We start from the raw sequence: 13,661 nt of genomic DNA on the forward strand, positions 1-13,661 counted from the left end.
GTAATAACGTATGTTAGAGTTAAACAGGGTAATTGATTGATATACGAATACATAGCGAAAAGATCTTATTTTATTAAGAGTTAAAAATATTTATTCATTTTCCTCAGAACGCAGGCGAGCGTTGGCATTCGTGACGCGAATCGAAAGTTGCTGTGCACGTTCGACGATAGCCTTGCGTTTTTTACTGCTAACTGCATGGGCGATTTCGGCGCAAAATTTACGATTTTGCATCATCAATACTTCCAACTCCTATAAAACATTACAAGTTTTCATTGGTGAAAATGATTTACGATTTTTATCAATAACGAATAATTTGTATCTTACAATATCATTTTGTAAAATTTATCATGTTCTCGGTAATCATTATACATAATCAAACTCTAAAAATTTGCATTTAATATTTACCTTGACATTATGTACAAGTACTTTGCGGAAACCTGTAGGAAGCATATGACGGGTTTTCTTATTGCTTCCATAACCAATATTGGGCATTAAATATTGACCCTTGAAACGTCTACGAACTCTGTTATCAATACCCTTTGGTTTACGCCAGTTACGCTAAAAGAACATTTATTTAATTAAACTTATGTCTAATCTATAATCCAGTATTTATATTCTCTAGTAAATCCTTTTGTTTTTTATTTATTTATTTTTAAATAATTACCGGTATGTCAATGTAATTATGATCAAAATGAAATAATCACTTTAAGTAACAATAATAAACTACTAAAAAAATTGAAACATTTGTACAATTTAATTGTTATTGATTTGTCAGATATTCTAAATTTCATGAATTCTAAATTATTAACAATGTCTTCTTAAATATTATTGTCTATAGTACCTTCAATTTGTCATATCGATCACTTTGATGCCTAATAAACTTTTTCGTCCTTTTTTTGACGATCGTTGGCCTATAAATCGGTCTGATAGACATGTTGATTTCTTTTAAATATTACTGAAACCCAAAAAAAAATGAGATGTAAACCTTCGAAAGCACATCATGCTCACGTGCTGAAATTATTTAAATCATTTTTCGTAATCTATGAATTTATGTTTGTATTGAAACATTATATATAACATTGTCGAAGATTCACAATTTATTATTACAATACATTAATTTTTTCATTTTTTTCTATAATAATTATGAACACGTGCTACATTACATACCGTCCGCTCACACGTCGTAAAAAGAAAAGGTTATGTTTGTTCCCTATTTCTAAATCTTTGGATATAACAGAAGATGAGAAACACTCTGTAAAAAATATAGAATATCTACAGCTACAAAGCTTAACCAATACGGTACAAGATATACCCACCTTAATACATCTTATGATTGGTCCCTTAGTCTTTCTACCAGCAGTGCTATCTATCGGCTATTTTTTAAACGACATTACAACATCCAACATTCATATGATCTCCAATCATATGAATTGTTTTAGTATAGAAATGCCTATTTCCTGCCACGTGACGAAGTTTGAATGAACCACGTAGCCATTGATTTAGTATTGATTGTACTACAAAATATTTAAAAGTTATATGTAAAAGTAATCGATTCATTTACAAGTTGCTATATGTAAAATCTTCTGTTCGTTAACAAAATATAAATAATATTAAATAGTTATTAAAATGTTAAAATATATTTCGACAAATTTTTTTTGTTTTCCAAATATTTCGAAGTAAGATAATGTATAAAGTATCGAATAAACACTTTACTTACAAACTCGAAATATTTTTTATTAAGAGATTTGAAGAGAAATTTATAAGAAAGAAACAAAATCTATGTTTGATGAGATGCGTTTTTAATGGACACACAAGTTAGTAATTTTATACAGAATTTCTTTGGTCCTAATATGAGTTCTCTCGCATCATTCATTCTCTTTCACATTTAGAGATTTTTATTAGTAACATGCAATGGTAAAGATTTAATGATCCTTTTTAATCGTATAATAATAACAGATATGGATATTAATGTCTATAAATTCTATTTACAATATTTTAATAAAATTTTATAACTAATGATATATTGGAAATACTATAAGAAAAATTGCGTAAGTGGAAATAAAGGATAATATTTACAAATACAATTTACGTTAACAAATGCTAAAAACTACCAGGTAACATGGAAAATACAAGTACAGATACACAAATACAAATATAAAACTACTTTCAAAATTAGAAATGACGACAGGAACATTGAACTCCAGAATATTTCGATTAAAAAACTAAATAGATCCTGGCTTATTATTCAATGAGTGATAGTGACAAAAAATATTTTTCTTTATACTGACAGGATGTCAGTAGAAAAAAAAAAAAAAAAAAAAAAAACATTAATTCACAAATTGATTATAGAAAAACTATTCAATTTAACTTCACACTTATACAAATAATAATAATTGTAAAAATGAGAGCTGCGTATGTATATTGAAACAATCTACATCGAACTTATACCGACAACTTAGGCTTAACTCTGAGAAAATTTGTTTCTTTCTTTCTTTTTTTTATTTTTTTTTTTTTTTTTTTTTTTTTTTAATCATTTCTATAAATGTAACACATCAACGCGTTTTATGGAAATGTTAAAATTTGTACATTTATACAATCTAATCATGTTTAGTGTATAAAATTTCATGCTGACTTGAGTTTTCTGCTCAAGAAGAATGTACTGTATGATCAAACGAAGTACAGAATCGCGTACAAATGAAAACATTAATGCCTTTATCACGATATGTCAATAAACGATATTTTCTTACCCTTTCATGATATTTCGATAATTTATGATCAACAATGAGGATGACTGATTTTACAATGCACGTGATAATGATGGTATAATGATGATGATAATAGTAAAAATAAATATGTATATAAGAAATACAGTATGATCAGATAAACAGTGGTCAGTCGAGAGGTAAGTGAACGCGAGAATCGGCGGCTGCTAATTTGATGAGTGTCTTTTTTACTCGAAGAATAGGTAAGCGCGCAGCAGGCTTATGATGCCAACATTCTCTCATTAGTTTTCCCATTCCTGATAATGTCTAAAAAATATTTTCTATTATATTTAGAGAGAAATATTAAATAAGAGAAATTTTATAGAATAAAAATAATTGTACTTACTGCATCATAATGCCATCTATTAGGCAACGGTGGTCTACGTTGATCAAGACAAACTAATTTATGCATTTCTTCTATACTGGGCTCTTGATTACTGTAAGAGAGCCATTCGGAGTAAGGAGCAGCATATTCCAAAGCAACACCATTAGTTATACATCTCCGACAGACTTCCCATAGTATAAGACCCAAACTATAGATATCTGCACATCTGAAGCTCTCTAAGCATTCTACGTTTAATCTGCAATCGAATAAAGTTAATATTTTTAATCTTATACAAACATTTGGATTATATTTTTTAAATAATAACTTACGTTTGTTCCAAAACTTCAGGACTCATGTAACGTTTGGCGCCTTGTTTTAAATCCACTCTATCTGTTGTAAGTCGATCTTGAGTTACAGCTAATGCAAAATCCGCAATAACACAGCCACCATTCGTTTTAACAAGGATATTTTTAGATTTAAGATTACGATGAGACATAGCTGGTTTTCCTCTAGTTCCATGAATTTCCGTGTGTAAATAAAGTAAACCATTTGCTATGCTCAACGTTATATTAAGGGTTTGATGATGTGTTAATGGATGTGGTGAATGATTTAAATGATCGTAAAGCGAACCAAGTGGATGATAATGTGTTACTAGCCACAATTGAGTACAGCTAGCTCTACTGGTCATATCGCTTCCAACATATCCTAAAATATTATCATGTCTCGAGGGCAATAATTGAGAATAGACCTCCGTTTCTCGAGCCCATGCAGCCTCATCTCGTGAAAAATAAATTTTCACAGCCACATTTTCACCATGCCAAATACCTCTCCACACTTCACCACCAAACCCTCCATTACCACCACTACCAAGACATTCGACTAATGCTACTTGCTTAGCCAATGTGCGTTGTACTAATAAAGGTAATCCTGAACCAGAACCACTGGTAAGACTTCGTCCATCCAGGTATTCCTATATGAGTAAAAATGTTATCCTTAATGAAATTATACATAACAAAGAATTACAATATATTGAACTATATGATGCATACTTTCAGAGTACTATCACCAGCTGCGGTTGCTTGCAATTCATGTGCATGATACGTTGTACTAGATACAGGTGAAGGAGAAGAAAAATGTAACATGGACGGCTCAAGTTCCGAGTCTATAATTAATCTTTTGTGCCTCGAAGCCAAAGGACGTTTTCTACGAGTCTTACGAGTTATTAAGCAGAAAAGAACACCTCCAGCAATAATGCCTAATCCTAGCATAGGCCCCAATATAGCCAATGTCAATTTTATTACATAATCTGATTCTGATTCTCCATCTACAGTTCAACACATAATAAATGTAAATTCTGCAATTGGCTTTATTAACGATGATATAGATATCTTACCATCTATATAATCTTGTAATATGGGAAAAGAACCATTGTTACAGAGGTCACCTTGACAGCACTCAACATAAATATGTGCACGACCTGGTGATCTACTAACATGCCTTTTAATACCATTATCATTTTTTCCTTCTTTAGAAGATTGTTGTTTGTTGCAATAAAATTGCATTTGATCGACATCTGCCACGCATCCTCTACTAATACTTTCCTTGCCATCTGTTTCTCTTATTCTAGATTTCATACACTATTAAACAGAAATATATAATACTCATAAGAATACTCATCTCTCTTTTATATATATATATATATATATATATATATATATATATATATATATATTAATGTAATAAAAAATATATATTACAGTGATAGCATCAAAGCAGACTTTTATCTGAGCACAGTCTGGTTCATCGCAAGTAAGACAACTAAAACGACGTTGATTGACAGGATTATTTCCAAATGTAAGTCCTACAGGTTCATGAGATTCAGGTGCTTCTCTACTATCAAGAAATGGATCGTCATCTAACAACGCTGTTTTTTGTCTGTCTCCTGTATAAATTAATAATATTTATTAGTTAGATTATATATAATAAAAATTTCATAGCTGTACTTTTGCTATAGAAATTTTGCTTTACGAAACAAAATTCTATTAAAAGCAAAATTTTATAATAAAACCTTATAAACAAAACGATATAGTTTTTTTAACTGTTGTATTAAAATATGTGAAGTAAAACAAGTATGTTAAAAAATTAAAATATACGTATATTTTAGAAATTGCTAAAATGATAAAAAATAACCTCATACCTGAACATAATTTGAATGTCAACAAGAGTATAAAGTGCATGATAAATATAGTATCCGCCATTTCTGTATGCGTCAAAACAGTGGACCACTCTAATCAGGTCACCACTAGCCTTAAACGTTTAGGTTACATCTTTTTTGTCTCATATAACGAACCATTACGCTTCCTGATATAAACCTTTTAAGTTCTAATAAAAAAATACTACATTTCACTTTCAAATTTATACTTTTTGTATAATACTTCATGCGTGTTCACCAAAGAAGCCAAATTCATGTAGGCAATGTAGGAAAGTAAAAGATTCCATTTATGCCCAATAGACATTGTAGGAGCGCTTTTGTTGCCGACATTAGCGCCCTCGGACGATAATATTTCTAATTGCGTGTAAATAAAGTGATATGCTTTCTAGGAATTGTAATGAGAACTTAAAAGCGCGAATTGCTATGTTCAATGTTATATTAAAAGTTTATTTTATATAGGATGAATTGATTCATTGAAATTTTCAAATCTATCAATAATTAGAAAGTTATTAAACATACTCGATCTTCGAATATATTATCAATTTGATTTTTTTATTGTAAAAATTTCTATTCATTCCTATACATATGAAAAGTAGATGATCTCGTTTTAATGTTGATGTTTTTAAACTTATGTTAAAATAAAACAGCATGACTTTCGTTGATAAAAATCGATCACAAAGAATTCGAAATTTTATAGCTATCGCTTCGAAAAAAAAGAACAAGAATATACATGATTTATAGAACATTCGATTCGAAAGAAGGAAGAAAAAAGAAAAGAAATAGAAGATGACTGAAATCTAGAGATCGATTCGTTCATTTTCGAATATTATTATAGAGATATATATCGTCAAAGATCGTCTTTGATGTTAGAACGTGACGATATATTTCATTCGGCGCGAATGCAGCAACTACATGGCGCAGGCGTCTTGACGAAAGCTGGACGCAAGTCCGCAGGATCATTCCGCGCCGCGAACACCGAGCGGCACCACCACCACTCGAGGTTGTCGCCGCGGCGAGAGATCCATGTGCGTTCGACGTCGTCCCGCGAGACGACGACGCCGTAGTAAAGAAAAATTAGAGACGTGTACTTACTTACTTACAAGCGAGCGAGTGAGCAAATCCCTGTCATAATATTTTCTTCTTTCTTACATATTTCGGAAAACGACTCACGTTTATCTCTTTTCCTTTTTTTTTTAAATTTACAAACGTCGCAGTTATAAAAAGATATAAAAATAAAGGAAAAAACTAAAGGGTGTCGAAGTGTGTCGCGGAACATTATCGTCAAGTTTTGATGAAAAACCAATAAACAATAATTTAATATTTACAAGGAAAGAGTTAGACAAGGATGTCGTATAAATCATCAAGCGCGAACCGTAAAACGCGTGACTCCAACGGAGCCAATCACGCGCGAGAACGAGACGAAGAAAATCGGCAATTCGTATCTACGTCGCACTTTGTATCAACAACGGCGAGCTTTCTTCAAGTTTTTTCATAAAGGAATAAAACTTACGATCGTCGTTTATCAACGGACGTCGAGTAACACATCGGTGCAAGATTTCTTTCCGGTACTTCGATCGACCAATCATCGAAGAGATTGTGGATCGGATCGGTCGTCGATTGGTCGATTCTCGTAGCCGGATAAACTACGCCATTTTTATTGCTTTTACATAATTTGTTCGAGTGTAATATTTATACCGCGCTTTTTTTTTATGGAAGAAAAAGAAAAGATAAAGCAAATTTCGATATATCATCAAATGTGTCTCGAAATCTTTCCGCGGCTCTTTCGTTTCTTTTTTTAACGACGATAGCAAAGGAAAGGACGTCTTCTTTCATCGGTGCTTTTACAATTTTTATCGTCGATCATTCGCGAGAGAAGGGTGATAAAATTCGAAGCAGAAGTGTTATCGGAACGGTTTAATGGTGATATTTGCACGAACGAAAGAAGGATAAGAGTGCGAATAAACGGCGATACGAGTGAGTGAGAAAAAAATCGTGAAGTTTTTATTAAATCGGTAAAGAATTTTTCGGTGTACTGTGCTCCTCGGAAGGCCAATTCGTGCCGAACAAAAATTGGTGCCAATTTATACTGGTGACGGTGGACAACGTTAAGGTGTTATCGACGGTGATTCGGGTAATGAGAAAGTGTGGAAGATGGTGTGTCGTTGGCTCACCGTTCCGTTGCTCTCTGGTTTTTTGATCTTCATTGAAGTTATTACGGTTGGTCAAGGTAAGTCGAGTTATTTTATGGAAGAAAAACAAATACATTTACGTATATTATTAATTTCATAAGCATTATAATTATATATGAAGATCCTATAGGATTATGAAACAATTGTTAATTAATAATTGTCATATTATCTACCTATTACTTTCGTAGAATATAGTAATTTTTTTTTAACAAATAAAAACGCGGAATAGAAAAATTCTGTTAAAAAAAAAGAGAGAAAGAGAAAAAATTTACAGTCAATTATTAACCATTAAATATAATGATCAACATAATAGAATATTTTTTAACAAATCTTCGTCATTATACAGTCTGGCTCATAAGTCAGTTGTCAAAAATGCATTATCATTGATAAATAGATTTAATTTATAAACATTAAACTACACTGATAACATTTAATAGATCTCATTTTTTGCGTTGAATATGAAGGGCGGTACTTTCAGCATCCAATATAATTATTTTACGATTAGTAATATGTTATTGTCATTTATTTTTTTGTTATTTTATCAAATGTTATCTGTATGATTTAATGTTTCTAAATTAAACATGTTTACAATGATAATGCATTTTTTGTCAATTGATTTATAAGTTATCCTTGTATGTACAAATTGGTACATCGTGTTATCAAATAAACTGACTGCACCGAAAACTTATATTGACGTTGCGAAGCGCGTGTTAGAACGTAGAAAAGGCGTACTCGATGTTCTTTGGTGAAAAAGCAAGCTGAAAGTAGAATGTGTGGGAGTTTAAAGATAGTAAGGGAAACAAGCACGTTCGGGTTCTTTTTACTCGTGTTGAAGCTTCGATCTTCCCATAGCAATATTGCATTCCGTCGTGGATTGTATTCGTTTCGCGTAATCGTGAGTTTGAAAAGAATAGAAATAGATTCTATTAAACTTCCGTATAAAACGTTTAGGGATGATATCGAATTATATAGAATATCAATAATTCCTAAATATTATTCTCAAATGATTATCTTGAATCGCTTTGTTTTGCACCGATGATATTACAAGAAAACTTACATAATATTATAACGTAATATATTCGTATGCATAATTTATATTGTAATATAGTCGCGTACATAATACGTTAGGTTCTATTTAATCACAAATAAAATGCAGATACAAATTAGGACATTATATGAGCCGTTCATTCGTTAAATCGATTAATAACATGAAATAAAAAGTAAAAAAAATTGATTAAGTTAATATATTGTACATTATTTAATATTCAACGGTCGTGCACATTTTTTTTTGTCATTTAGTAAAGTTAAGCCTAATTATAACAGAAATTTATTTTGCATATAAACAGTTAAACATCGTGCTAAAGTTAAAAAAAAGTTCTATAAGTGGAATTAATCGCTTTGGTCTGTGTACGGCTTATATTAAATCTATCTCTTTGATATTTTAACGTTGCAAAAAGTCATACTTTACTTTGTGCATTCTTTTTTTTATTTTTTCTTTTCTTTTTTTTCTTTTTTTTTCTTTTTTTTTTCAAATAAGGTTCCATCGTAGCTCTGTGTTCATGTGTTGGTCAAATTCAAGAGGACTCACTTGAAGTATCTAACGAGTGCCGATTGATTTTCAACGAGTCAGTTTCGAATTAGAAGCTTCGATCGAGAAGCATTGTTTTCGTGAAGAAGATCAATATCACTGTGAGCTTTAGTTCTCTCTCTCTCTCCCTCTTTCTCTTTATTTCTCTCACAAAAACGAACGATATGCGTGTCGATTCTCGTGCAACGAGAAAAAGTGGATGACATACTCGATGGTTGTGTGTGTTCAAATGTTGGCTCGGCGAAAAGCTAATAATAAAATTTGATCTAATCAATATATCAAATGGCCCATTACCGTTCGTTACGTGTCTACAATTTCGAATGATAATTGTATGAATATCCTGATCAAAATACGCGCTTAATTAATGAATCTAATAAATTCGAGTTAATCGTGGTTATTACCATCGATCGAAAATATTCTTAAATCGGCATAATGGATGAATGACATTTCGTGTGTATTAATTGGCCTCATTTATCGAAAACACAGTACTTGTATTAAATACGATTATAATATATTTGTCTATTAATTATAACTTTTCATTTGTGATTTACCCCGTTGTCTTAACAACCAATAAATAATTATAATAATAATGTGATAATACAACAATATAATTATACAACGATATAATTTATATAAATTTATATAAAAGAAAGAAAAAATAGAAAACATAGAAAAAATACAAGTGTACATATATACATACATACATACATAATATATATATAATATATATATAATAAATATAATACATTATACATATATATATATATATATATATATATACACATATATATATATATATACACATATATATATATAATACATGTATTATGTATATATTACATATATTATTTGTTTGTAGTTTAGTTCCTGAAAAAAATTGTTTCTTATCGATTTTTAAAATTTGAATAAATCATTACACAATATACAAGAAGAGCAAATGTTTTGGGGGTTTCGTAAAGTCTATCCGCTGAGAAAAGTGTACTTTGCGGCAACGACGTTATAAGATACAGCCCTTTCGTTTGCTATATGCTAACAAGGAAAATCCGTAAAATCATCTTATCATCGGGTGAAGCGAGGTGAAAGCTACGGTGAGTTGTATAAACCCGATGAACTATAGGTAATTGAAGTTTGGCTGATGATTATGCGTTCTGTGTTTCGATGTGAGCTCACATTTGTTGGTCTTACACCGTTGATCTTACTGTCGACCGACTCTATGTTAATTATCTTAGTTAGATAAACTCAATTGACCGTGATTATGTACAAAGGGGAAAATCGATTGCGGCGTACATTTGCTGGAGAGATAAGCGTGTCTGTTCTCTCTAATATATATATATATATATATATATATATATATATATATATATATATGCCTTGTTATTGTTACAAACATTAACGATACTTTTATTATGATTTGCTTAAAAAAAATTGGTTTGTTTTATCGATTAATAATACGTGTAATAATAAATTCGTTTGATTCGTAATCGTTATAATCGCATATAAATTAAATTGATCTCCATCATCTTTCATTTAATTTTTTAACAATAATATTTTTGATTATTATATATACCAAATGAATTTATTATGCAACGTAATATAACGTATACGTAAGTACTTATTTAGTTTCCGTTGTTCTTTTTGGAATATATCCAAATGTAGGAGAGAGATATTGTATGCAGAACATTGAAGTCTCTCGAAATGTGCGAGTATCAAGAACTAGTTAACTATCTATTGCGTACGAACGAATTTTTCTATTTTGCTTCATTGAACGCATTTGAACCAAAGTGAGCCTTTGTAAATTTAACTGGCACCTTTCTCTCTCTCTCTCTCTTTCTCTCTCTCTCTCTCTCTCTCCCTCTCTTTCTCTCTCTCTATCTCTTTCTTTTTCTTCATCCCTTCCCACTTTCTACTTTTACATTTATTGGTCCATCTCCATCGATTATCTTTACCATCCTTCCACATTTTACGCTCATCATGGAAAATACGCAAATCCCTGAGCTTGTAGAAGACAATAGTATATAGAGTCAGGTACTTATTCACGTAATTTTCGAAGTTCCAATGATCAACCGAGGGACACTATTAAAGCGAAGCTATGCACGAACAAATGTAATTACCTTGTGCGTATACCAAATACCTACGTCGTTATGCTCCCTCACGCGTTTATCGCTCGTTTATACTCGTTATACCCTTATCATGATTTTCGATTAGATAGTCCGATTAGACTAAACCTGAAAGTCGATGAATAAAGCTCGATCTTATATAACTTATTTATATCTTCTATAATATATCTATAAAAAGAGAAAAGCGAAAGAAACAATGACAGATCGTTTGTTATTGTTTATTAATGATAAACAATTTATAGTTATGATATACAAAAATATATATACTAAAAATAATATAAAATCTTTAATATAAACGAATTGAAAATTGAAATGATACTACGTATTTATGATAAACAAATAATCAAAAGAAATGTACTTACATGGTGAGACCTATATGATATATGATACGACATGAAGTAACACCGAAAAGAAGAAGAAGAAAGAGAAAAAGAGAGAAAGAGAGAAAGAGATAGAAAAAGATGCTCAAAGTGTAAAGCATAGAATCTCGTTTTCTAGGATAAATTCCCAGGCGTCTCGTATGTAACACGGCGAGTGCGATAAATAAAGAAACGTCATAATCTCAACCAACGTTTGAGACTTACCTATATATGTACATACATATGTATGTAGGAATCTCGTGCGAATAGACATTTGGTCGCGGTATGTTAGTAATAGTAGGGAAGAGGAGAAGAGAAAGGGTAACTTGTCAAGGAAGCTGATATAAAGTCCCAAGAGAACGGCCTCTGCCTAGCCTCGACATTGAAATATACCGACGGTCCTAGGTCAGTCCCGAGAACTTGTTATCCGAGATTATGACAGTATATAGTATAAAAATAGTCATCGTTAAGGAGCTGCGCCTTCTCGTAAGAATCACAAATGGTATCGTGTGACTTCGTTTTTCTCTTGCGAACTTACCGACAAAATGAATAACTTTAACGAAGTTCTATGTATTCTTTGATATTTATAACATCACGAGATTATTCTTTTTTAGGAAACATTTCAATCGGATAATTTTTTATAAACGAAAAATAGAAGTAATTAGAAAGAAATGAAACGCTTTTTCTTTATATTTCGTTTCTTTTTTTATTTTGTTTTCCTTTCTTTTATAACGTTAATATAACTTAACTATGTTTCAACTTAAATAATATCTCTTTTATATAAATATTCGTCTAAAATACTTAAATTTACTTATAGTACTCACAGTACGTATTCGAGTAGCTTTAAAATATAGGAATATGAAATTATTCAAATTGTTCCAGCTTCAGTACCGAAGACCGAGATAGCGAGTGTGTTCTTCTTATTCGTTAAACTTTCTATATAGGAATAGGCGAAAGAGATTTCTTTTCTGCGAAGTACAAGCGATAAGCACGTACGCGTGTAACTCAAATCGAATAGGCGAGAATATATTTCAGAGTCACGTCGGCTATCCGCGAACGATAAAGAAAAAGTTTCAAATTTTATTTGGCGACGCCTAGTCGCGTTTCACATCATTCTTTTCAGTTCACGAAAGACGAACGATGGATACGCGACTATATGACAGCTCTTAAAGCTGTATTTGATTTATTTTTTCTTTTCCTGAAGGGATCGATTCTTTATCTTTTTTTGTTTGCATGAAGAATACGTGCGAGGAACTTCGTCCCAGATGTAAAGGGAAAAATTATTTTTATCATTTTTATATCATTATTTTTACAATTAAGCAGTCATCTATCAGAACAAATAATTTTTGTTTCAGATGATATATAAGAATCAGATATTATCTTTCTTTTAAATTAAAATTATTATCTGTCATAGATTTCTATCTTATTATCTATATTGTTTCCATCTCCAAGACGATATTTAATATATAACGGTTGATATATTTTTCTTATATAGGACCAAAGTTCCTAGGTAATTTCAAACATCAATTACTCTTCTTCGAGACTTTTTTTGAGAAATTTAAAAAAAGTTTTTAGGGCTTGCAGTTTTACGATCTGAAAAAAATTACCCTATAAAGTCGCGTAAAGAGTACTTGATCTTTAAAATCACCTAGAAACTTTTGGCCCATTCTGTATAATATCATATAGGAAAATATCATAAGAACAATAGAACAATTATTTCTAGTAATTGAAAATATGTTACGTGTAATGATCTCGTAAAAACTTTGTATATCTACTTCATTATCTCTTTAATGTTATCACTTCGAACTAAATGACTATTATGTAAAGTATTGCTTCCTATCTATAACGTATTACAAAATAATTTCGTGTACATGATTAAAAACGTTGTAAACACCCCATACTATATTCAAAATTTCACACTTTCCATTATTTCGAGAGGATTCGAAGTTGGTAAAGGGCACGTACGTGTGCATGTGTATTGTCTATTAGCACTATGATGATTATGTTGATATGGCAGTAATGGTGGTGGAGGTAGTGATGGTTTAAGCGTGAAATTCCTGAATGACAGTAACACGTCACACGTTGAAATACTTAATCGTCTTGCATGGA

General features: G+C 31.0%; 3 protein-coding genes across 3 annotated transcripts in view; 1 reads left to right on the forward strand and 2 right to left on the reverse strand.

The window, feature by feature from the left end:
* Positions 1-52: 52 nt before the first annotated feature.
* LOC124426006 (60S ribosomal protein L32) lies at positions 53-1,240 on the reverse strand. The gene is made up of 4 exons (XM_046967197.1): positions 1,168-1,240; positions 842-955; positions 406-558; positions 53-249 (listed from the first exon to the last, which is right to left on the reverse strand). The coding sequence occupies exons 2-4, from the start codon at positions 932-934 to the stop codon at positions 91-93; spliced, it is 405 nt and encodes a 134-aa protein (XP_046823153.1). The 5' UTR covers positions 935-955; positions 1,168-1,240; the 3' UTR covers positions 53-90.
* A 538-nt stretch (positions 1,241-1,778) lies between these two features.
* Positions 1,779-5,599, reverse strand: LOC124426004 (activin receptor type-1-like). Its single transcript, XM_046967194.1, has 7 exons — positions 5,285-5,599; positions 4,845-5,029; positions 4,481-4,724; positions 4,137-4,411; positions 3,417-4,057; positions 3,109-3,343; positions 1,779-3,029 (listed from the first exon to the last, which is right to left on the reverse strand). The coding sequence occupies exons 1-7, from the start codon at positions 5,343-5,345 to the stop codon at positions 2,892-2,894; spliced, it is 1,779 nt and encodes a 592-aa protein (XP_046823150.1). The 5' UTR covers positions 5,346-5,599; the 3' UTR covers positions 1,779-2,891.
* A 660-nt stretch (positions 5,600-6,259) lies between these two features.
* The window catches only part of LOC124426141 (zwei Ig domain protein zig-8-like), a 289,633-nt gene continuing 282,231 nt past the window's right edge, over positions 6,260-13,661 (forward strand). Inside the window, exon 1 of the mRNA XM_046967462.1 lies at positions 6,260-7,526. Coding sequence (XP_046823418.1) covers positions 7,451-7,526 — 76 coding nt within the window. The 5' untranslated portion in view covers positions 6,260-7,450. The remainder of the gene's footprint in view (positions 7,527-13,661) is intronic.

Source organism: Vespa crabro, chromosome 8 (genome assembly GCF_910589235.1).
Source record: "Vespa crabro chromosome 8, iyVesCrab1.2, whole genome shotgun sequence".
Classification (NCBI taxonomy): domain Eukaryota; kingdom Metazoa; phylum Arthropoda; class Insecta; order Hymenoptera; family Vespidae; genus Vespa; species Vespa crabro.

Bases quoted from the DNA above. Each gene is read 5' to 3' on its own strand.
- LOC124426006 (XM_046967197.1), bottom strand. From the start codon at position 934: ATGTCTATCAGACCGATTTATAGGCCAACGATCGTCAAAAAAAGGACG. The intron at 559-841 runs GTACTATAGACA...ATGTTCTTTTAG, and splicing joins ATCGATATGACAAATTGAAG to CGTAACTGGCGTAAACCAAA. The intron at 250-405 runs GTAAATATTAAA...AATGTTTTATAG, and splicing joins TACTTGTACATAATGTCAAG to GAGTTGGAAGTATTGATGAT.
- LOC124426004 (XM_046967194.1), bottom strand. From the start codon at position 5,345: ATGGCGGATACTATATTTATCATGCACTTTATACTCTTGTTGACATTC. The intron at 4,725-4,844 runs GTAATATATATT...TCTGTTTAATAG, and splicing joins TCTGCTTTGATGCTATCACT to TGTATGAAATCTAGAATAAG. The intron at 3,030-3,108 runs GTAAGTACAATT...AATATTTTTTAG, and splicing joins ATAGATGGCATTATGATGCA to ACATTATCAGGAATGGGAAA.